General features: G+C 45.2%; 3 protein-coding genes across 5 annotated transcripts in view; all 3 read left to right on the top strand.

Annotated features, from left to right (window-relative positions):
- Positions 1-33: 33 nt before the first annotated feature.
- Positions 34-12,527, top strand: LOC146587411 (nuclear pore glycoprotein p62-like). The gene is made up of 12 exons (XM_085319609.1): positions 34-365; positions 1,711-2,111; positions 3,219-3,329; positions 3,757-3,885; positions 5,198-5,293; positions 6,365-6,476; positions 6,624-6,768; positions 7,155-7,204; positions 7,325-7,459; positions 8,146-8,257; positions 9,208-9,274; positions 11,908-12,527. The coding sequence occupies exons 1-12, from the start codon at positions 76-78 to the stop codon at positions 11,997-11,999; spliced, it is 1,740 nt and encodes a 579-aa protein (XP_085175735.1). The 5' UTR covers positions 34-75; the 3' UTR covers positions 12,000-12,527.
- Positions 12,528-13,173: 646 nt separating this feature from the next.
- On the top strand, positions 13,174-20,090 carry RBM41 (RNA binding motif protein 41). Its single transcript, XM_085319635.1, has 7 exons — positions 13,174-13,223; positions 14,052-14,168; positions 14,577-14,769; positions 16,426-16,630; positions 17,999-18,375; positions 18,939-19,086; positions 19,475-20,090. Exons 1-7 carry the CDS (start codon positions 13,216-13,218, stop codon positions 19,624-19,626), a joined length of 1,200 nt encoding a protein of 399 aa, XP_085175761.1. The 5' UTR covers positions 13,174-13,215; the 3' UTR covers positions 19,627-20,090.
- An 843-nt stretch (positions 20,091-20,933) lies between these two features.
- The window catches only part of MORC4 (MORC family CW-type zinc finger 4), a 16,422-nt gene continuing 15,334 nt past the window's right edge, over positions 20,934-22,021 (top strand). For 2 of the 3 annotated variants that reach the window (XM_085319578.1, XM_085319580.1), the window contains exons 1-2: positions 21,600-21,681; positions 21,761-21,833. In XM_085319578.1, the coding sequence (XP_085175704.1) occupies positions 21,637-21,681; positions 21,761-21,833 (118 nt within the window). In that variant the 5' untranslated portion in view covers positions 21,600-21,636. Of the gene's footprint in view, positions 21,072-21,599; positions 21,682-21,760; positions 21,834-22,021 lie in introns of those variants that run through there. The other variant, XM_085319579.1, reaches the window with a different exon arrangement.

Below are 22,021 nucleotides of genomic sequence, written 5' to 3'. Positions count from 1 at the left end.
CGGGCCGTGGGGCGCCGCCGGCCTTCCGAGGCCTGAGGGCGGCGCGGCCCTTTCTCTCGCAGGCCGCCGGCAGCCATGAACCAGTTCAGCTTCGGGTCGGGCGCGGCGGGAGGCGGCTTCACCTTCGGCACACCGAAGACGGCCGCCGCCGCCACCACGGCCGCGACCGGCTTCTCCTTCTCCACCTCCTCTGCCGCCTCGGGGGGCTTCAGCTTCGGGACGGCGGCGCAGGCGCCCGCCAGCAGCCAGCCGGCGGGGCTCTTCTCCCTCAGCACGCCGGCCACCACCGCGCAGCCCGCCGCCTTCAGCTTCGGCGCGCAGCCCGCCGCCACGGCGGCTCCGGCCGGCGCCGTGTTCTCGCTGGGGTGAGTGCCGCGGCCCCGCGCTCGCCGCCCCGGGGCGGGGGTGCTGCGCTTCGGGAGCGTTCTGGAAAGCACCTCAGAACCGAGCGAGCCCGCTGCTGAGAATCCACGCTGCGGTGCAGCACACTCAAAAAGGCATTTAACGAGGCRTCTTCTTCCCCCCATTCACTTTTCCATGGGATATTAAGAACAATCAATTCTGTAATTTATTATGTTGCTGAAAGCTTTATGTTCATGTTGCTGCTTCTGAAACGGGAGTCTGTGCTGGTTGAATGAAGGGGAAGAAGAAAGAATTTGAGATCTTACATGTCTTTCCTGCTGTGGTCAAAACTTGGTGTTCAAAATCTGCCTTTACCTAAGCAGGACTATTCAGTCCTTTCAGGAGGCCATAAGCTTTGGAATGGGAATTTGTAGAATCATTTGTTCCTTCACACRTTTTCCCTTTTGAAGTAGAAAAGTGTGATTAAAACAGCCCAGGGAGATTCTGCTTGCTCTGATTTTGCCCAAGCAGTGGTAATGTTAATAGGAGTAGAGTGAAGGTTGCCAAGAACCAACATCTTATTGATAGCATTGAAAAGGAGATGTTGCATAGGTGTGAACTGTGATTTTACAATGTCATCTGGCTTTTGGCTGGGAAAGGGAAGAGACTAGAGAATGGTAGATAACTGGATTATTGACCTTTTTTTTCAGGTTTATCTCTTACTTTAGTATAAGAATAGAATAAGAATTTACTTTAGAATAGTGCCATTTCTAAGAAGGGTACTTGAGATAATTATATTAATGGCAAATAATGAAAAAGAAACTCTTTCAAAAAATACAGTTTCTTTCCTAGCTTATGCTTTTTTATTCTGCCAAATATGCAGCTGCTGCTACTCAGGAAGGCCTTTTGTCATCATTGTAGTTTGTTTGTTAAATTAAAAAAAAAAGTCTCCATGTAAGAGAAGTGGAAAGGGAGTTGGATGGAGACTAGCAGTGGGAAGGTAGCTGGAAAAAAGTCTTGTGTTAGTTTGAAGCAGAGGCGGTGACAAGAATGTCACAGTCTTGTCACAGACAAGATCTGAGAGAAGAAGCTGTTCCATTCACATCACCATAAATGTTTTGGAGTACCTTGATGGGAGGAGGTAATTAAGGAGGAGTCAGTAAAAGTGGACTTGATGGTCTATATGATAAGAATTCTAATACAATCTGTACCAAAACTAGATGGCAGTTAGCTTGAAATATGAACCTGAAGTGCACATCTCTTTGAAATTAAGTGTCTTTTGCTGTCAGCAAATACTCTAGGAAAGCTGATTCTTAGCAGTTCACTGGATATGTCTCAAATGGATTACTTTTATTTTTTTTTCCCTAGGGGAAATGCACCCAAATTAAACTTGGGAGGCAGTGGCACAACTCAAGCTACAGGTATCACAGGAGGCTTTGGGTTTGGTGGCTCTGTACCAGCTAGTGTGCCCTCAAGTCAAATAGCAGCCCCATCTGGCTTTGTATTTGGCTCTGCTGGTACCACTACCACCACCACCACCACTACTACCACTCAGTCTGGGACAACTGGAGGGTTTAATTTTTCCAGTGGTAGTACAACTCAGACAGGAACACCCAGCTTCAATATCAGCACTGTAAGCAATGCAACCCCGCAAGCAGCACCCACGGGGTTGACCTTTGGAACAGYGCCTGCTGCTTCCACCACTACTGCCACCCTAGGAGCAACAACACAGCCAGCAACTGCCTTCAGCCTTGGGGGACAGTCCTCAGGTGAGTACCTGGGCTGGAAATGGGGGCTGTAATCAGAAAGCCTGCTGACCTGGAGGGCACCTGGGGCTGGTGTGTGCAGTTCTGCACACAAGTGCACTCATTAGGCAAGCAAGTATGTCTGTATCCATTTGTTTTTTAATGTTGCAACAGTTGGTAGAGTTTGTATGCATGTCTAAATGAATTAGTGAGTTTGCCACCTGGCTAGGTCAGTCTGATGAAACAAGGCATCTGTTTATGTGGGAAGTTTCTCAGAACAGCATTTTTGTTTAGCTGTTTCTTATATTTGAAGTTAACACTGAAATGAAGTAACCTGTAAATCCTTAAATTCTGAATGGTCAGTCTTTTTGTGACTGTGTATGTGTGAAGTTGAAACTGTGAMGGTCATAAAAGACAAGTACAGTGTAAAATGGTATAGAAGGAAAGTAACTGCAGAGATAAGTGGGATACTGATGTTTGAATGTGCCTTGCAGGATTTTGAATGGCTTTGCTGTCAGTACTTTTTATGCTGTTGGAGGTGGAGCTTGAGCATTATAAATAGGGATTCCAAAGCTGAGTGGTGTTTAAAAGTATTACTTAAGGGGTTGGAGTCYGAGGCTGAAATAATTCTGCCACTGAACAGAAGTGTCAGAGTTGCATTTGAAGTGCTTGAGTAAAGCTTTTGGTGGATTTGAGGGATATAGAGGCATGGTTGGGAGTRGTGAGGAAGGGGAGTGCTCTGCCCAGGATGCTGAGCTGCTGCTGCACTCCGGCAACAAACCTGTCTGTTTCTTCAGAGTCCAGCAAAAACTCAGGCTCCAACCTTCAAATATGTGTATTGGTGATAGTACAGTTCTCAGGAAGTATCGTTGCAGTGTGAGGGCTGAAGTTAGAATTCTTCTTAATCTGTGAATCTGTATTAGAATTGTTCTTTAAAGATTTTCGTACAACAAAGGAACTTGTTAGCTCTAGTTAATTTTCTTGAAACTGCAGAAATATTTGTTAAATTGAAATTAATATCTTCCTAAGAGATATTCTTATCTCCAACTTGAATAATGCAGTCATCAGTTTCTCCATAGCAACAGGTTCATCTTTTCTTGAATTTTTTATTTATGCTGCTACTTGTTCCAGGTCTAAACTTTGGATCATTGACTTCAACAGCAGCCACTAGTGCACCCACAGGAACGCTGACCAATAGTGCAAGCCAGGCACCCACTCTGTCCTTTGGAGCCAAACTGGGAGGTATGAGATGATTTAGGAAATAATGATTCAAAGTATAGAGAACCTCCTGACCTTCTCATTTCTAGTTCTGTCTTCTGGAGTTTGGARAAGGGGCTGGATATGTTTATTAGTGTGAATTTACAGTGGCATCAGTAATCTGTGAAAGTTCACCGAACTGTCCTATTTAATGTACTAGATCTTGTACTATCCTGTGTGCAGAATTGTGTTCTGTAGTTTTTTTGCAGGGCATTGTGGAACAGAAGCACAAGCAAGTGCAAAGGGTACATAGGAAAAGAGAGAGACTAGAGGAAGAATACAAGAAAGTTCAGAATTCTCTTGCATGCCAAAAAAAAAAAAAAAGAGATGCAAGTCTCAATTTGGTTCTTCTGAAATGTGTTAGAGCTTGACAAGGATCTGCTTATATGAAACTTAACTATTCTGTTTCTAGTAACATCCACAGCTTCTACGACTGCTGCTACCACCACAACTTCCCTTCTTGGTTCAACTGGGCCTACACTGTTTGCATCTATAGCAAGTTCCTCAGCACCAACGACATCCACCACCACAGGCCTCTCACGTAAGTCATAATATACAGAATTTATACACTGGAAGAATAATTGATGAGAACACTTTGTGGTATCTGTTGGTAATAAAGCTTCAGATGCTCTTTTAGGGCAATTAAAATAGTCAACTGTCCTTGATGTTTGTCACTTTTCCTCTTGTTTCATAGCAAACTTTCTTTAGTGAATTATGGAAGGCTTTGTCCAAAACAAAGCATATTTAATTTCAGAGTGGGTAGGCAGAGTGGCAATTGTAGCTGTGTGTTTTGTTTTGTTTTGTTTTTTTCTCCTTCCTTTGAGGATAATAACACCACAGCTGAGCTTTCTAGTGGTATATTAGCTTTGTGCCAGGCGGTGCTATGAGTCTGGCTGCATCTGCATTAACAAATGTTGACTCTTAAGTGTTCACAGTCTGTCTTTAAGAATGGAGTGGCCTGTGGAAGTRGAGATGCAGTGTGGTAAAGCCAGATATTCACACAGCTGTATATGTGAAAGTTTTCTGGCAGTAACAAGCATGTTTCCCCTTGCAAGGTTATTTTCATGACAGGAAATACTTTATCTTATAACTTTAGATAGTAGACAGGGCTTGACTGGAGTTCTAATAGCTCTTGTTTCCAGCCTGTAATGAGATGTTTCTATCTTTTGCCAAGCTCATGAGATGAAACACTTTAGCTTGATTTTGGAGGTTAGCTATAGTAAATGGCAAAAAAAAAAAAGCTTTACCAGAGCTGTTACCTAATTATTCCATACCATAATACTGTCTTACACCCAACTCTGAAAAGTTAGATGTTTAAGACTGCTTTTAAGCCTTCAAGCATTCTCAGTGTGTGAAGATTTTTGAACCATTATGCTTAGATGATAATACGTAAACTGCTTCCTGGCAATAAAGAATTGACAGCATGCTTTTTATAGCATGTTAAATTGTATTACTTTAACAAATAGACTCATGCAGGCCACTCTTAACATGTTTGTTCATATCTGAGAAGTTCATCCTTCAAATACCTGCCAGCATCCAGTATCTTCTGCTTATTGTAGCAGTTGATAACAGTTAAATGTTGGATGCTTCAAAATAAGTGAAGAGAAATGGTGGTAGCTTGGCACCTGAGTTAACAGAATTTCCTGAAAGGATCACAGAGCACTCTGGCTATTTTATAGTTTCATTATTTTTTTTTCTTCATGTAGTGCTGGGATGTTCCCTCACCAAACAGCAATCACTGCTAATGCAAACAAAGATCAGGGGGAGATGAATGGACAGGCAGGGAAGAGCATAACTTTTCAAAGGGAACCCTTATGTAATGGGGTACTCAAACTCCTGTTTTCTGTTTACAGTGGGTGCCACTTCCACTGGTACAGCCACTCTTGGAACTCTTGGATTTGGATTAAAAGTTCCTGGGACAACAGCTGCAGCAACAAGCACTGTGACTAGTAAGAACTACATGCTGTAAATAAACACTGAATTCAGTGTTCTGTAGTAATAAAGGGCCATGCTGATGTAGCAACACAGCAGTGATAACTTCTAATTCCCTCCAGTAATTGAAAACAGCAAAGTATTTGTTTGGTTTTGATCTTTTTCACCCCCTGAATTCAGTTACAACTTCTAAGTCTATGTCCATAGTAAAAGACCTTGAGTGAGGACCTTTAGGGCTCTGTTCTGGTTTGGAGTAAGTAAAGTAAAACAGATTAGATMCTACACTAGCCCTCCTATGAAGTTGTAGAATTGATTTAAGAGGCTAGGGAGAGATGCCTTTATGATGGAAGAGAGAGGTCAAAGACTTGTGGGAGTGTTAGGCAGAGCTGTGTCTCTTCCCCCTGTTTCCATTCTGTTGTTTCTTCGATATTGTAAGTCTTAGAGTGTAGGATTTCACTAAAAATGCAGAGAAGTGTAGTATTTAAATGTCAACCTTCATGTGAAAACTGACAGCAAACTGCTGTTAAATAGTGTTGGGAAGCAGGACTAAGCATCCTTTTCTCGCTGAACTTATGTTTTCAGTGTTGTAACATGGGTGCTGCTCAGCTGTCAGGAACTTCGTAAGGCTTGTTTCTGGAGTGACTGTGAAGAACTTGAGATCAATGGATAGAAGTACTGCATGACTGGCTGACAGTACTGAGATGTTCTTTACCTTTGCAAAAAAACTTAGAAATTATTCTGCAAAAAGCACTGTAGCAGCAATCATGCAAGGCAGGAACTGGGTGTGCTGGTAGACCTATGAGGTCTAGTATTAAAATAACTAGGGGTTGTATTTGTTTGAATAATGCCCAGGACATATACAGGCTGATAATCCCACATTCTACTGGAGGTGTTGGCAGGTATTTATAGTCCATTGCTATTGGTGTCAAGATGTGCCTCATTCCCTGCTTATCTCAAATGGGGTTCCCTTTTTGTTAGAAGGGACATAGACTTGACATAATACAGCATTGAAGTTAGTTGTAAATTGGATCTGTTCTTGATCTGTTAGATGTCCTCTTTAGTTGTTTAATATTAGTCTTTTCCTTCAGGCTCTTCCTCTGCTCCTGGCGTAAGCTTTGCTTTGAATCTTAAGCCATTAACTACCACTGGTACCATTGGAGCTGTGACTTCTACAGCTACAATAACCACAGCAACAACCAGGTGAGTGGGTTTTCTGTAACTATTTTTGATCTGGGCAATAGCTCTCTTAATACTAGYGTCTGGAGGAAGGGGAAATGGGTGCTGTTAGTTGCATTTATACCTTGACTTTTGATCTTGTGCTCTGTACTGTCTTGTGCTGCTTCTCAGCGCACCTCCAGTGATGACTTATGCCCAGCTTGAGAGCTTGATAAACAAGTGGAGTCTAGAACTCGAAGATCAAGAGAAACACTTCCTTCATCAAGCTACGCAAGTTAATGCCTGGGATCGGACATTGATAGAGAATGGAGAAAAGGTAAGGTGATGTCTGGTATAACTTGATTTTTTTTTTAACTTAAATTTTTAAAAGATAAAGTGTTACAGATGCAGCAAGCCATCTAGTGGATCTCTGTTTTCTAAAGATAGACTGTCTAATATATTTGGATACTTTAAAAACCTAACAATATGTCTGTCTTGATTTTTAGGCATCAAAGCTTTAAAATCTGTTTTGAGTTATATGAACAAGTTATCTTAGAGTTGAGCTTTGAGTCAAAGTTTTATTAAATATTTTCTGGTCTACAAGCATATCTATTCCCTGTTTCTAGTAAATATTTGCATAGTACTTGTTTCCTCAGTTCTTCCATGCCTTTACCAGATGATCTCTGAATTTCCTTATCATTATTAAATGTATTTTGTTTCTAGATTACTTCATTGCACAGAGAAGTAGAAAAAGTGAAGCTTGATCAAAAAAGGTAAACTATGGCCATTGAGATGGTTTTATTTGCATCTTTTTGTGTAGAAGTCCTAGAATGTATACCACATCTAAACCTGATCTAAGTTATGTTCAGTGCTAATGTTTCTTTTCTTTTCAGATTGGATCAGGAACTAGATTTTATTCTGTCACAGCAGAAAGAGCTGGAAGACTTGTTGACTCCTCTGGAGGAGTCTGTGAAGGAACAGAGTGGAACTATCTACTTGCAGCATGCAGATGAAGAAAGGGAAAGAACGTAAGAAATCTGCTGTGAACATGTGATAAGCAGACTGGGTGGTGTTCAATCAGAAGTAGAGTTAGGATGCATGACAATACTGAACAATAAATATTGAACTATCAGTATCAACCAAGCCTCTTTCACATCTGTAATCCTGTTTTATGCATTACAGTTTACATTTTGCCCATTAGAAATGAGGGAAGTGGCAACTGTAAGCTCCTTTAATCAGTATGAAAAGCTCTTTCAATGTGGATCTAACTAGTTCTTTTCCAAAAGTTTACTAGTTTTGGCATAATTTATTTTAAAAAGTGATTAATTACAGAAGTGATGAGAGCAGAAAGTCCTCTGCAGCTCAAGCATCCTTGTAAGCCTGTTAAAGTACTGAATCTTAGCAGGATGAAGTGTTTGGTTCAAGAGGCATGAATCTTGAAGAATCTTGTTTAATTCTGGCATTAACCTTCCAGAAAGCCCTCAGTAATATTGCACATTTRTCTCCATAGATTATCACGAGAGCAAAGACATTAGGTGTCATCTAATCTGTGTAATAGAATGCCTGTCATTGTGCAGTTCCCRTGTATCTGCCATGTTTTGGTTGAAAGGCATGGGTGATAATTTTTATTACCTGAAGATACTACAACTGGGAGCAGCAGGTCTTCTGAGGTGCACTGTGAATATTCTGACCTTGGTTCCTATGCATTTTGCAGATATAAACTGGCTGAAAACATAGATGCTCAGTTAAAGCGTATGGCACAAGATCTCAAGGACATCATTGAGCACTTGAATACATCAGGAGGCCCAGCAGACACTAGTGACCCAGTAAGTCCAAGCTCTATTTGCATGTTGATAAAGAGAGACAGAAGATACTAACAGTTCTAACCCTTCACCTGTCCATTTGTGGATACTTTCCTGCTTGTGGTTTCAACGATGGAAGAGTATTTTGTTGTATCCTTAAGCCAGTTCTCTTCTGGCAAGTCATTCTACCACAAAACAAGCCAGCCTGTCATAAAATTACTCTGGAATATATGTTAATTTCAAGAATATCTCATTCTAGTGTGAACTCCAGCTGTTTTTCTTGTTTACTTCTTATCTAGATAGCAATTTTTTTTAAAAAAAAAAACAGCAACAGCTACTGCATTTTGTACAGAACTTGCCAAAAGGAAGATGCAGAGAAGGCTGCAAGATCAAAACTCTGAAGTGCCTCCAAAACATTTCCTACTAGTACATTTGCATTTGTCCTGAAGAAAATGAGATTTGAATTATGAGCTCTTTATTACATATTTTTATTACATATTAAATTGATCTTATATTCTTTTTCTTTTCTTTTCTTTTTTTTTTTTCTTTTTTTTTTTTTTTTTTTTTTTTTTTTTTTTGACAGTGAAAAGAAGATTATTAACAACTATTTAACACTCATGGAGCATAAATGTTTCTTTTTCCCTGGAAAAATCCCTTTATTCAATAGATTATTGCAGACTTTTTTTTTTCTCATTCAGTTTTATTCTTGCTATTTGGAGACTAGTATGATTAATGTGTGCATCTAGGTCTGAATTTGACTCAGACCAAGCCACAGGGATATACTCCAAACAAATCTCCTTTCTTGCAATGTAGCATAGCTGCTGTACAGACTTTGGGAAAATAACTGCTAGTGAAGCTGTACATATGGGAAATCAGACAGCTTCATGTTTCAAGGTGCAGGGACAGGCTGGTTTTTGCCACTCTTGGGTTTTATGTACTGTAACAAATACCTTGCACCCTCTGTTTCTCTTCAGCTTCAGCAGATCTGTAAAATTTTGAATGCACATATGGATTCATTGCAGTGGATTGACCAGAACTCAGGTGAGAGTCTTCATGCAGCCTTTTATTCCTAAAAATATGAACTATGTTGTGTTTGCATGCTCATGTGGAAATGTTTCTTGAACATAATGAATTCTGAAGATTACCGAAGAATCTCTTCCCTCTTGCTTCAAAGTATACTTGTTGCTTCCTTGCTTGAAATCTCCTGATCTATATAGGTGTGCTGCTGAGAAGTAATTCCTGGTACACTACTAATATTTCACAAGACACACTGTTTGAAATGCATCAGTGTAAAGCAGAGCACTTGAACCTTGTTGTTTCTTCTATCAAAATACAGTTAAATGTGTAACCTTCTGAAATGTTCCTGTGTTTCCCTTTGGAATATGAAAGTTAGATTTTGGCTGTGGGGGGTGTTAATGTTAACCATTTGCTGCAAACTGTAGGAAAGGCAAGCTCAGGTAATATTCTGAACACCGTATGTCTGCAAGTGCAGTAATTGAGTGAAAGTGTATTACAGTAGTAATAACTTGAAAAGGTAATGCAGACCAGAAGCTGCGTTTCATAGTGGAAAATTGGTAGTGCAGTTACTATTGTTTCTTGTCTTAGATTCAGTAGTATACCTGGGTGCTTCCAGAGCTCAACATTTTTAAAAACAGTGARCTGTCCCTCTTCCCTCTGCTTTTCTGATAGGAATTCTCCCTTTGTCAGATACTCAAAAATTGTTTTTCTATTTTTAACTGATGTTAGCAGCCACAAGGGAGCACTGTTGACTATAGTGGTGCTGCTCTCACAGTGCTGAATTGCAGCCATCTGGTTGCAGTACTGTCAAAGTGCTCGCATCAGTAACTTATCTTGGATGAAAGTAGGCACACTTCCATCATATATATATGTGTGTATATATATATATTTTTAATGATACTGGTTTATGTCAGGATTAAATTTGGTGTTTTCTAGAAGATCTATGCTAACTTATGTATACTAAGCATGCATTTCATCTTGAAATTGATGTTGGTATGTTTCCTGTGGCATCAGAATTCTGGCTTTACTTACAGAATGAAGTTGAGGATGGCAATCTTTACAGGTTAACTTCTCTCTTTTAAAAACTTACTGGAAGGGAGAAGTTTTGCCGGTCATTTTGTGCTAGAAGTAATTTTTTTTGCAAGTCAATAGTTATTATCTTTACTAGGAACTGTACTTAAATGGTTCAGCTTCAGTGTGGTRGAGGAAGCCCTTCAGATAAGAAAGAAGCAATAAATCTCAAACTGCATAGCTTTTTACAATAATGATTCATGTGACTCGTATCTATGGAGTTCTTGGCAAGGAGAAGAATTCCTGTTATATGTACTTAAATGGTACATCGCAAAAGAACATGCGATTCTGAAGTAACCAAAATAGCTGTTGCCATTTGTAATTTAACAAGAAGGCCTGGGAAGGATGCATTTTTAACACCTGATCTTAAAATATATCTGCACTGTACATAATGATACAAATTGTTTCCTRTGAGATACCTCCAGGGCTGTTTCACAAAAGCAAATGAGCTTTTTCTAAGCATTCATCTCTATTTGACTATTAATTTGTCAGACTTCTAAGAATTTTGTGCAACTTTAGCACCKTAATCAAGTTGTTAATTTTTGTTCAGCTTTTCTTGTGCCAAACCAATTAAATGGGTTTGCTGAACAGATGCATGATACTGCTCCTTTCATAAGATGGCCACAGTGAAGGGTGGATTTGGATGAGGGCTCCTTAAGTTTTGCCTCAACCAGTTACTTTCTTAGTTGTACCCAAGTTATGAATTGAACAGGATTAGATATGAGATAGTGAAGCAGATTTATTTTATGTCAATCACTTGTRTGGTGAATCTTTGAAAACTGACAAAATGAAAAGTAGGTAGGTATATTTCATATGTTACTGGAAGATTCTGGGTTTGGCATACTATGGAATAAAACTTAAACTGGAATATCTCCAAGCTGCAGATTGTTGTAATGCTGCAGACATGTTGATTAACATCTAATAAGGTTCCATGAAATTAAATTAGTTAATGCCAAAAACTCTGTGTATTGCAAAGGTTATGGTAGTTAAAGTTGTTAACCATTTACCTATATATTGCCAAATCAGTGCTCTGCAGGTAATGTGATCTGTAATGTGCCTGCAAGTGATCAGCTTTTTGTTGTGATTGCACTTTTATATATTGACAGTTAAAAGGTTGTTATAATGGTGATGTTCTGCAAGAAAGAATGCAGGCTTCTAATAGGTTGTAGTTAACTGGTAACTTGCAAAATTTTAAACTAGTTTAGCATGAGGTCAGTAGGAAGAACTTCAACATAGCAATTTTTCTGAAGTCGAAGGCCAGCTACAGTTACTGTTGAGGAAGGGTTTGCTTTGTTACCTTAAGCTGTGTGCTGAAACTACAATAGCCTGAAACCGGCTTGGCAGTGTCATGGCATGTTCCAGGGCTCTTCTGAATCTGCTTGCTAGTCCCTGAGTGCCACATAACACTTAGAACAATCTTCTATTTCTTGGAGATCTAACTGTTTTTTGTGGAGTTTTCTACTTTCCCTATGCAGTGTCAAACCTGAACTAATTTCAAAATCAAAAATATGTTTTCCTTCTGCAGGCTAAACTGTGCAAGGTTKTATTCTAGGCTAATGGGTCACTTTTTTCTTTCCTTCCCCCAGCCCTGTTGCAGAGAAAGGTAGAAGAGGTGACAAAGGTTTGTGAGAGCCGCCGCAAGGAGCAAGAGCGCAGTTTTAGAATCGCATTTGACTAAAAGACTCAGTGGTGTTAATATTCTAACCTGAAGTCCCATCTACATAGAAAACAGTTTGCAGACCTGGATTTAAAATTGTGATCTGGATTTGTGTTTTTGTTTTTTATTTCAATAAAGTTTGCTTTTTTTTTTCTTTTTGGCTAGTCTTTGCAGTGTCATACTGGAATTTAGTGAGTCCAGTCTGAGCGACTGCATAAAATTTGTGCTGAAAGTATGTGCTTTTGTCCTTTAATCTTTATAAATGCATGCCTTTAAGGGATTTAAGTCCTATGTGACTTCACAGCTGAGCTCTCCAGTTCTGTTATGCTTAAATGCAAATTACGAGGTTCTGATTGAAAATATTTAAGCTTATATTCAGGTTCTTATGAGAAGGTTTGAACAGGTGTCCTGCCAAGGGGTGTAGAAGTCTGACAACTGCAGATGCTCAGTATCTGCATGCTGGCATAAATGTGTTTAAACTGCGTATGCTTCCAGTTCTGAAAGTGGGGCTTTTTCCTGTTTTGTCAATAAACCTTTTCTGTGCTTGTACCTTCCAGTGTTTCCAAAGCACCTGCACGTAAGCAGAATTTGTGAGTTGAAAAATATTAGATGTGCAAGTAGAAAAATGGTACATATGTTGTGGTGGGTTGTGGAGCTTGTTTTTCCACAAGGTATGAGAAAGAATGCAGTGAACAATCTCTGAAGACTTTAAAGGATATAGTAATGTCATTTTTTAATTAAAATGTTATTTTAATGCACATTCCCGTATCTTTTTACTAATACAGGAAAATAACCCTTTTTTAGCAGAACTATGCTAGTACTTGATTCTGAATGCTGTGAAAGGATGCGAATGTCTTTGTTTATCCTTGCTCCGATTTGTCCTATGTCTTGTCCCCTGGAAAAGGGGGAGAGGGCCTGGTTACTACAGTACTTCGCTGGTTTTTAATGGCGTGAACTTCCTTGCGTGTTCTTTACCTCCCTTCCTCCGGGGTGCGACCCTCCTGCTCGCTCTGAGGAAAGGAGGACCGGCTCCGTCCGTGTTCCGGCCGTTGCCCCTCGGCGCGTAGCGGACGCGAAGGGCTGAGGCGGGAGCAGATGGCGCAGTGGGCCCGCCCGTCGCGCCGCTCCCGCCCGCACTACGTGTCCCGGCAGCCCCCGCGGCGGCCGCCCCCGCCGCCGGGCGGAGCGCCGCTCGCGGGCGCTGCTGGGAGTTGGAGGCGCAGCGGGGGCCGCGGCCATGCGCAGGTGAGGGGCGCGCGGGGGCCGCGGCGCTGCCGTGGGGCGGGCGCCGCGGGGCCTCCACGCCCAGCTGGGGTTAAACGGCCGCATCCTGTCAGCGGGGAGGCCCCGAGCCGCGCGTTGCGGGGGGAGCCGGGGCGGCTGCGAGGCCTCCGCGGTAGCGCAGCTGCTTGGCCCGGGCCGGCGGCTCGTAACAGCCACCCGGAGGGGCTGCGGTTTCGCCTGCCGCYCCGAGGCCGACGGCGCGGCTCCGCGCCGTGCGCGGGAGGGTGGTCGCCGGGAGGGCAAGCAGCGGCTCCCCCCGGCCCGGCGGTGAGACGCGGAGACGCTCCTGCCAGCGCTTGTTTCGTCCCGGGCGGCGAGCGGGAGGCGGTGTCTGTGCGTGGAGCTGGGCCTGCCCAGGAAGGGCACACTTAGCCTAGGAGCGGATGCTGCTAAAATTCCCGGTTTCTTTCTTCTTTCACGTAGATTTATTTATTTATTTATTTATTTATTTTGGGGGGGGTAGAGTTACTTGAAACTAGGCAATGCTTATTTAGATAACAGAAAACAACCCTACATGAATAAAAATGACAAGATTGTGTAATTAAACAACAATAATAAAAATACTCTCTGAGGTATTTCTAATGTTCTTAAAAATAGCTGTAAATCTGCTTGCTTTTTAGTTAACATTAGTGGGAGTTTTTTGGGTCAATCTGGTTCTGGTTCCTTGTCCTCTTTAAATCCCCCCAGAAAGTGTCAAGGAGGTGGAGAGACTCTAATGGTAGTGGGTTGAGAGTGTTCTTTTCCTGTTGCCTTACTGACCACCACTGTGTTGCTTTTGTGTTTCCCCAGAGTCAACACCAGCCTGTCCAGCGATGACCTCCTCCTGGAAGACTTGGAGACAGAAGGAGAGAGGCAGCTGAAGAGCCTCCTTCACCACCAGCTTGATACCAGTGTCTCTATTGAACAGTAAGTCCTGATCTGGCCAGCAGAGCCTAGGGTGCTAGGGTATCCTAACTAGAAAGCTGTGTTTTGTGCAGTGAGCCACGTAAGCAAAAACAGCTGCACAAATCCTCCTTCCTTTGTAGTATCTATTACCTGGATGTTTCCAGTAGGAGATAAGCACGCTTGATCTTCTGGGACAAATGCCAGCAGCAATTTATTTTGACCTAGTAGGCCTCTTGCCTGGGAGAAAAGCAGGCTTAGGTAAGGGCTCATGCAGGGATCTGGGGAGCGTGGTTGGGCTGTGTTTCAGAAACCCAGTCTCTGCCCAGATGGGGCAGGACAAAGGGTCACTGGGAGAAGCCAACTCCTTCCCACTCCCCACTGTTTCTCAGCACGACGGAGTTTCTACTGTTCTGTTGCTTTGGGTTACAGGTGTAAATCGAAGCGGAGATGCTTTGCCCCTGCAGCTTTTTACAAGCCTTTTGGGGAAGAGGCCGCGGGGGCTTTGACCTTGTCACAGTTCCAGGCCCTGCAGGAGAGCGACAAAGAAACTGCATCTCTCCGGGAACTGGGGCTCTCGGACTCGGAGATCCTGCTCTGGAAGAACCGGGCTTCAACAGAGAAGGTGAGAGGCCCCTGTATGCATACGAGTCTCTTCAGCCTCATAGCCTGTGGCACCTTTGTGGAAAATTCAAGCCTTGTATAATCCCTTGAGTAAGGGTAGCCACTCCATGTGATCTCTTGCCTTCAGACCATCAGAATCAGATGTTTCTTTTAGCCTGTTTTCTTTGGTTAAAGAGTCTGTGCCACCAGCCAGAAAGGTGGTCCTTGGGAGCACAGCAGGACCTGCTTGTATTCCTGTCTCTGTTACAGAGCATCTTGATGATTTTTAGCAAATCATTTTGCCTTTTTATATCCCTGAAATAAGATATTAAAATCTGGAGGAGGGGAAGGACGAAACATTTCAAAGCACCAAAACCTCCTTTCCCTGGATTACATGGCGGGCTTAGGATAGCTGTTTGTAAGGAAGATTTTGCATGTGCTCCTCAAAGGCTTGCAGATTTGTCAGGGAACAGTAGGTAGCAGTGCAGAGCTGTTTGACCAAGTATGTTACTGGAGTGACATACTCATTTAAGAGTGCAGTTTGCAGCAAAGCAGTGCTAAAGCAGGCAAGGGAAGCAGCTTCCTCCTTTCCCTTCCTTTACCTATTTCTTTCACTTTTCAGAGACTGAGGGCTGTTGTAGTCAGTCTGTGTTAAGTGCTCTGGAGTGTCCTTCTCTCAATATGGTAAAGCAGAAGGCTTGAACAGGGCTTGAGCTGACTCTGCCTCCTCTTGCTGAGCAGTAGCTTTGTGTGGAAGGAAGCAGTAAGTCAGTGGTAATCATGGGTTTGTCTCTCCAACTGAAGTCATCACCTCAGTGTTCGAATGCAAACCCAGCTCTGGTGTAGCCTGTATTCAGGTTGGGTTAAGGAGAGGGGGTAGTGTTGCTTTGAGGTGAAAATTAATGCCAACAGCACAATCTGTTAGATTTGGTACAAAATCAGTCTAGGGAAATTTAGAGATAAAAATGTACAATGGCAAACACTATTCTGATAGAAAGAGTCAGTGACATTAGGATATATTTTCTGCAGCTCATGGAAGTAGAATAATATTTAGAGAAAAGCTCCAGCCTAGCAGAGATGTGCAACTTCGTATGTGGAGGGCCCCAAGTGACAAATTCTATGGAAGAGGAATCAGCTGAGACAAAGAGGACTCCAGATTGCCTGTGGAGCTCTCAGCAAGCTATCAGTGCAGGCTTTTCTTATTTTCAGCTGTTGAATTGTAGCTCTTTTGAAAACAAGGGTGCTACAAATGGTTTCCTAGAATTGCTTTTCCATATAAACAGCCTTTTGTGCTCCAGGGAAGCTGTGAAATGGTGAATAAAAGCAGGGCAGATATAGGCCAATGCAGTCAGGAGGGAAGGGAGAGACACCCTTGGGAAAATGTCTGTTAGACTGTGATCTGGGGCAGGAGAAAGCCTGATTTCTTGCCTGAGGCAGAGGGATCTGCCACAGTAATTATGAAAGAATGGAATTTGAGAAAATAAAATCCACCTACAGCCCCAGACAACAATGGGTTCTCTGAATTCTGAAAAAGATTGATGGGGAAAAATAAAAATGCCCTTTGGATGCTTCCTGGCTGTACCCACTCCAGAGTTGGAGGATGTGAAGTTTGACTGTGAGCCAAGCCTCTGAAGGGAGACATGTGCTGCATCTGAGCAGAGCTGTGCATGTCTTCCAGGGCTCAGGACTGGGAGCGGCCCCTGAGGCCACGCAGGACCGACTCCATGCCATCCAGGAGAAGATGGAAGAGCGTCAGCGCATACTCTCTCTACCCCAGAGGTTTGCTGGCAGCAAGCAGCTGAGCCGGCGGGAGATGGAGATTGAAAATGCACTCTTTCAGGGAACAGACCGTCATTCCTTCCTCCGGGCGCTCTACCACCAAGGTATCTGGGCCTGAGGCTGTTCCTGCCTTTGCTCCAGATGGGAGAACTGAGGTGTGTGGGAGTCCAACACGTTTCTGTCTGCACTTCTGCCCCTGTTGACATCATTCTGTTTTAGCACTGTGTGGGAGGAGATCTTTTTCCTCTCTTGTGTGAGCAAATAAACCCTTCAGACACTCCTTTCCACTTTAATATAGCCATCCCTATGGTTGGAGAGCTGTGCTGTGCATCTTATTGATGTGCTGTGAGTACTGCACAGCCCAGTGCAGTACCTGAAATAACAGCTGATGTTTTGGTGTTGTAGAGCCTGGAGATTCTCACTGAGGACAGAGCTGCACTGAGTGAAACAAGGGGGCTGTGAAGGACTAGATACTGTTCTTCCGTAACTTAACAGAAGTCTYGCAGTGGGAGGGAAGCAAAGACATAGAGCAAATAGAAGTGTCTTGTTAAAGGCCCCTCAGTAAATCAGTAGCAAGAGGTGGAAATAGAGCCTAATTGCTGATTCCCAGATGACAGCACTGTCCATGGGGTAATACTACCTCTCACCCCAGCAGTGCTCTCCCCTAGCCTGAGGTTTAATGTGACCTTTTGAATGGAGAATCTAGCATTGCCCAGAAATGTTGCAAACTGCTCCCTTTGCTTTAGCTGGAGAACATGCAAAAGTGAAGCTCCTGTCTGGTTTTGTGTGTAAGACAGGGTTAAATAGATAAGAAGTTGAGGAAGAACACTGCTTTGATTTGGGTTAATGCTGTTCCAGCTTTAACATACAGCTGACTCCAGCATCCTCTGGTCCCTGCTCCCCCTTATGGTGTTACAGCAGTGTTGCTGCAATTAGGAAAATCAAGAGGCAGCAAAGTTGAGGCTGGTAGAAGCCCGTTTCATTTCTGTCCTCGCTTCTATTAAATGCAGTAAAGGAATGTCATTGGTACATCCCTGATATTGACCTTCTTTATATCCATTAATTTAATTTAATGATGTCCCTGGAAGCAAAATACCAAGTTAAATCAGCATGGTATATCCTGGTCATGCAGGAACAGGAGGAAGGAATTACTAGACTGTGCTGAAATGTGGTTGCAGATAAGCTAATAAGATCATCTGCAGAAAAATGAGCTCTCTGCAAAGCACTAGTGGAGCTGCTCCTCTCTGCAGGTCTGTCCTGAGTTAGTATAATGATACTTGCTGGCTGTTGGAATTGTTCTTCCTGTTTTAAGTAATCTGGAAGTCCTAGATGGCAGGTGTCTGGAGGTTTGCCTAGAAAAGGGCTTTTCTTGTTTTGGGAGATTTTGGGGTCCTGTCTGTTTCTTCCTGAAGTCTTCATTTTCCAGGTTGTTGGTGGTAGTAACTTTATGATGTTTCTCCATGGTGGGTTAGATGACACTCAGAAGAGGATAGTAAATGAAAAGGACCCCATGGTTCACCTGGAGACTGTTTATCAAGAGCTACTGAGCAAGCAGTTGCCTGAGGAGCTCCAGCCTACAAAGAATGATCCATGCTTGCCCCCTTCTGTGGCCCCAAAGGGGCCTGTGTTCGAGGAGACATTGCTCCCAGAGCAGGGAGAGCAGGCAGAGCAGGAAACAAGTACCAGCCTCCCTGCAGCAAAGCCCCAGCAGTCCCCACCAAGGCCTGTGACTATAAAAGAGCCTGTGGAGTTTGTCCTGGAAGAAGAGATCTGTAAGAACCGGCTCTCAGAGGAAGAGCTCCGGAGTATCCCCAGGTTTGCCTCCTACCATCCTGGGGAGCCCAGCAAGGTATGTTGAGTTGTAACCAGGGTGTATTCATCTTCCTAGCTAAAATGTCCTAAAGCCCTTTCTGCGAAAGTTTTTCCTCTGTGCTATTGAATGGCTGTTGTCTGGAGAGCGCCTGCTTGATCCTCCCTGCCAAAGGGAGCAGCCTCTGCTGTGGAAGAGAAGGGGCCCTTTGACCACAGCAGGAAGTCACCTTGTCTGGCAAATAGCTGCACTTCAGACTTCAGTCTCTCCTGGCTCTAGGGAATCTCTAGATATGAKACCAGCCATGGCTTTGTTCAAACTGTGTTTAACTGGTACCTGGAGCTTGTGACGCTTTATAAGTAACTGGTGCTGTCAGCAACTTGCACAGAGACAGCACAATGATGCCTCAAGTCCAGTGCTGCCTCTCTCTGCACCCACCTCTGTCTTTCTAACTCCACTGTCAGTGTCAAGGGGAAGGACAGACTCTGGGGTGACAGAGGGGTTGAACTAATTCATCGGTGTGAGGTGCATAGGTTGGGACTAAGTTGAGASTTAATCTGTTTGCATGGTGCAGGCCAGCTGACCCTCTCTCTTGGGAATAGGTGCTGTATTTGAAGAACTTGGGCCCTCGAGTGACAATGAAGGACCTAGTGTCCTTGTTTGCTCGGTTCCAGAAGGAGAACAGCCCACCAGTCCAGTTTCGCCTGCTGAGTGGTCGGATGAGGGGTCAGGCTTTCATTACCTTCCCCGGTGAGTTGTTTCTTCGTGCCTTACAGGTCTTCTCTGACACRTGAAGGTGCCACCTCTGCTCCACAGGGCACTGCTCCAATGCTCTATGGCCAATATTCCATGGAGCAAGAGGTGAATTCAGTCCATTGCCTTTGCATCATGCCTGCAATCTTTCCCCTGGACTGAGAGGCCTGTCAAGACACAGGAGATGCAATCTGTTATGGGTTGTATTCACTGTCACTCTGGCTGTGCAGTCACATCTCGGTGCTCAATCAAGATGATGATCGAGGGTCCGTGAGCCAGGAATGTATACGCCAACATCATGTGTGTCCGTGCCAAAACTTGCTAGGTTTGTGTTGAGGCTGGTGACCTGTATGTAACCTGAGCCCATTTTGCTTTCTTGTTGCAGATACTCAGTCAGCACAGAATGCAATGCAGCTGGTGAATGGGTACAAACTGCAGGGGAAGCCACTGGTTATCGAATTTGGAAAAAGCAAGGGGCACTTGTCAGAGGCTGACACCCCCTCCCTCTGTACTGGAGAGAGCCCCCCTGACAAGTAAAGGATGGATAATCTGGGGACCTTGTGGATTTGCATGGGCCATGGGAACTCCTTGGCTTGGGAACTCAGAACTGGTTCAGTAAAGGACTGTTGGAAGCTAACACATAGGTCTATAAATCTGCAAATGGGGAAGGGAGAGAGTGAGGGACAAGGCTCTTTGAGTGATGTGGGAGAAGAGAGCTCCTTCCTAGCCTGAGGCAGAGGGGAAGCTCACAGTGAGGTGAATATGGCCTCTGCCAGTGTAGAGCATGGCTTGCCTCTGGTTTGAGGGCACCTGAGGATCTTTAAGTGTTGTGTGAGATCTGGGCTGTGTGTGCCCATCTGTGTACAGTTCCAGCATTGTCTTTGCACTGTTAGCRTATACAGGCTTTTTCCTCCTGGTCTACACTTCTGTATCTGCCTTCTCAGCCCTTTGTGGGAAAGGAGGAGAGAGGAAACTGTATGAATAAATGCACTTAAATGGTATTTTCTTAGTATGTGTTTATTCGCCTTTGTCCGGTGCAAGTTCTAGAGCCAAGTGCGCTACACGTTCATGATGCAGGATTGTGTCAGTAGAGTTCAGTTCCTGGCCTCTGTGTTGGGAGCTGGAGTTCCTTACTGTTGCAGTGATTGGTGAGGCTGCTGTTAGTGCTTTGAGAGAAGGGAGAAATGCTGCCCCTTTTCTTGATTTGTCAATTTTGATGTCTTAAAAGCCCTGTAGCTTGGAGGATGGTGGCTCTCACAAGGAACCACTGCAGCAGAGGCCATGGTTGATCTGATAACCTGTTCTACCTCTCTTTGTGAACAGGGCAAGCTGATGTCATATGCTTCCCACATTTTTCTGCCATTTCCGGGAGAGCTGCGTTCAAGTTCTTGTTGATGCTGATTGAGGGAACCAAGGCTTTCCCAACAGAACTGAGTTGCAGATTTCCTCTGCAGTCTTAAATATAGCTATGCAGAGAAGAGGTGACCATTCCCAAGAAAAGCCCTGTTTCTCCCTGACACCGTATCCCCTTCCAATCTGCTTGACTCTTTTTGCAGTTGTCCTTCTTGTAAATGCACAGATTACAAAAAGCACAGATATGGACCTGGATGCTGGCCAGGACTGCACTGTGTACAGACTTGATCTACTGGGGAGGAAAGCTTTCAGGTTTGGGGCAAACTGAAAAATCAAAACAGAAGAAAGGCTTTGGCTTTGCCCAGCCCTCACAGGCACTGAGCAAACCGTCTTTGCCCTGGTGCTGGTACACTTTGTCCTTTCAAAGCTGGGAGGCCTGAGGGACACGTGGCATGCAAAATGCCTGGAGACCGTTTGGGACAGGGGCTGCRGGCTGCTGTGTCCGGAGGAGCCGGYGTCACCGCGGAGCCATTGTGCGTCTCCATGGGGAGCGTTCTGCCGCCCTGCGCCCGCAGCGCGAGCCTGCGGCACAGCCTTCCGCCATGGCCGGGCAGGAGGGCGCGCCGCAGGTAGGTCCCAAGGGCTCCTTCCTCTCCTTCCCCCCAGAAAGCCACCCTGCCTCCTCCAGAGGGAGAGCACCGGCCTCGAGCACCAGCGTCCGGTTTTYGGGGAGCTCGCGGCCTGCGGAGAGGCCGTGGCCGTGCCTCCCGGCTCTGGCTGCGAGCTTGGCCGGGCCCTTGTCGCCCGGTACCTCAGGGGACCCTMGCAAACAGGGCGGGAAGCTGGGGATTGCCCACGAGGGTCAGTGATGGATTTGGAGAAGGAGGAAGGGTGGTACGATGGACCCCCCCACTTCACCCCCGCCTGGGGGGCGCGGGCGGGAGGGGTGCGTTGGAGGGCGAGCAGGGCCGCCAAAAGGGCGCCTCCCGCGGAGGCCGCGGCGGGGCGCCGCCATGTTGTACGGCGCCGGGCGCCGCCATGTCGCGCCGCAAGGAGGGGCGTTAGCGCTTGAAGCCGCCTTGCGTGAGGCCGAGCGGCCGCATGGGAGCCGCCATCGTGCCGTACGGCGGCGGCACCGCCGCCGCGCGGGGGCTGCCATCTTGTGGCAGGCGGCGGGCAGCGGAGGGCGCCGCTATGTCCCGCCGGCCCGGCACCGAGCAGGGCGTCTGCCTCGGCACCGTAAGTGCGGGCCGCGCCGCGCCGCGCCGCGCTGACCGCCGTCGCGCCGCGCTGACCGCCGCCGTCTCTGTCCCTGCAGATGAGCCCCTGCTACCTGCAGAGCAACAGCGCCAGCCACACGCGGCCCTTCAGCGCCGTGGCCGAGCTGCTGGGTAAGCGCGGCGCCCGCGGGCGGGGGCTCGCGTTCGGCGCTTGCCTCCGAGCGACCGGCCGGGCAGCCCCTCTAACGCGCAGGCAGCGCTCGGCCCGCATGGCCGGGGGCGTTGTGGCAGCGCGGCGGGGTGTCGTGTCGCGGCAGCGTGGCCGGGACATCGTGGTGGGGCGTCGCGGCAGCATGGCC

The sequence above is a fragment of the Rhea americana genome, unplaced genomic scaffold, assembly GCF_003343005.1.
Source record: "Rhea americana isolate MKP2758 unplaced genomic scaffold, rheAme1 scaffold_6, whole genome shotgun sequence".
In the NCBI taxonomy this organism is placed as follows: Eukaryota; Metazoa; Chordata; class Aves; order Rheiformes; family Rheidae; genus Rhea; species Rhea americana.
Note: the sequence above shows the minus strand (reverse complement) of the source record. Positions and strands in the feature narration are given on the sequence as shown.

Coding starts and splice junctions, on each gene's coding strand:
- RBM41 (XM_085319635.1), top strand. Junction 16,631..17,998: donor CCGGGCGCTCTACCACCAAG/GTATCTGGGCCT, acceptor ATGGTGGGTTAG/ATGACACTCAGAAGAGGATA. Junction 18,376..18,938: donor ATCCTGGGGAGCCCAGCAAG/GTATGTTGAGTT, acceptor TCTTGGGAATAG/GTGCTGTATTTGAAGAACTT.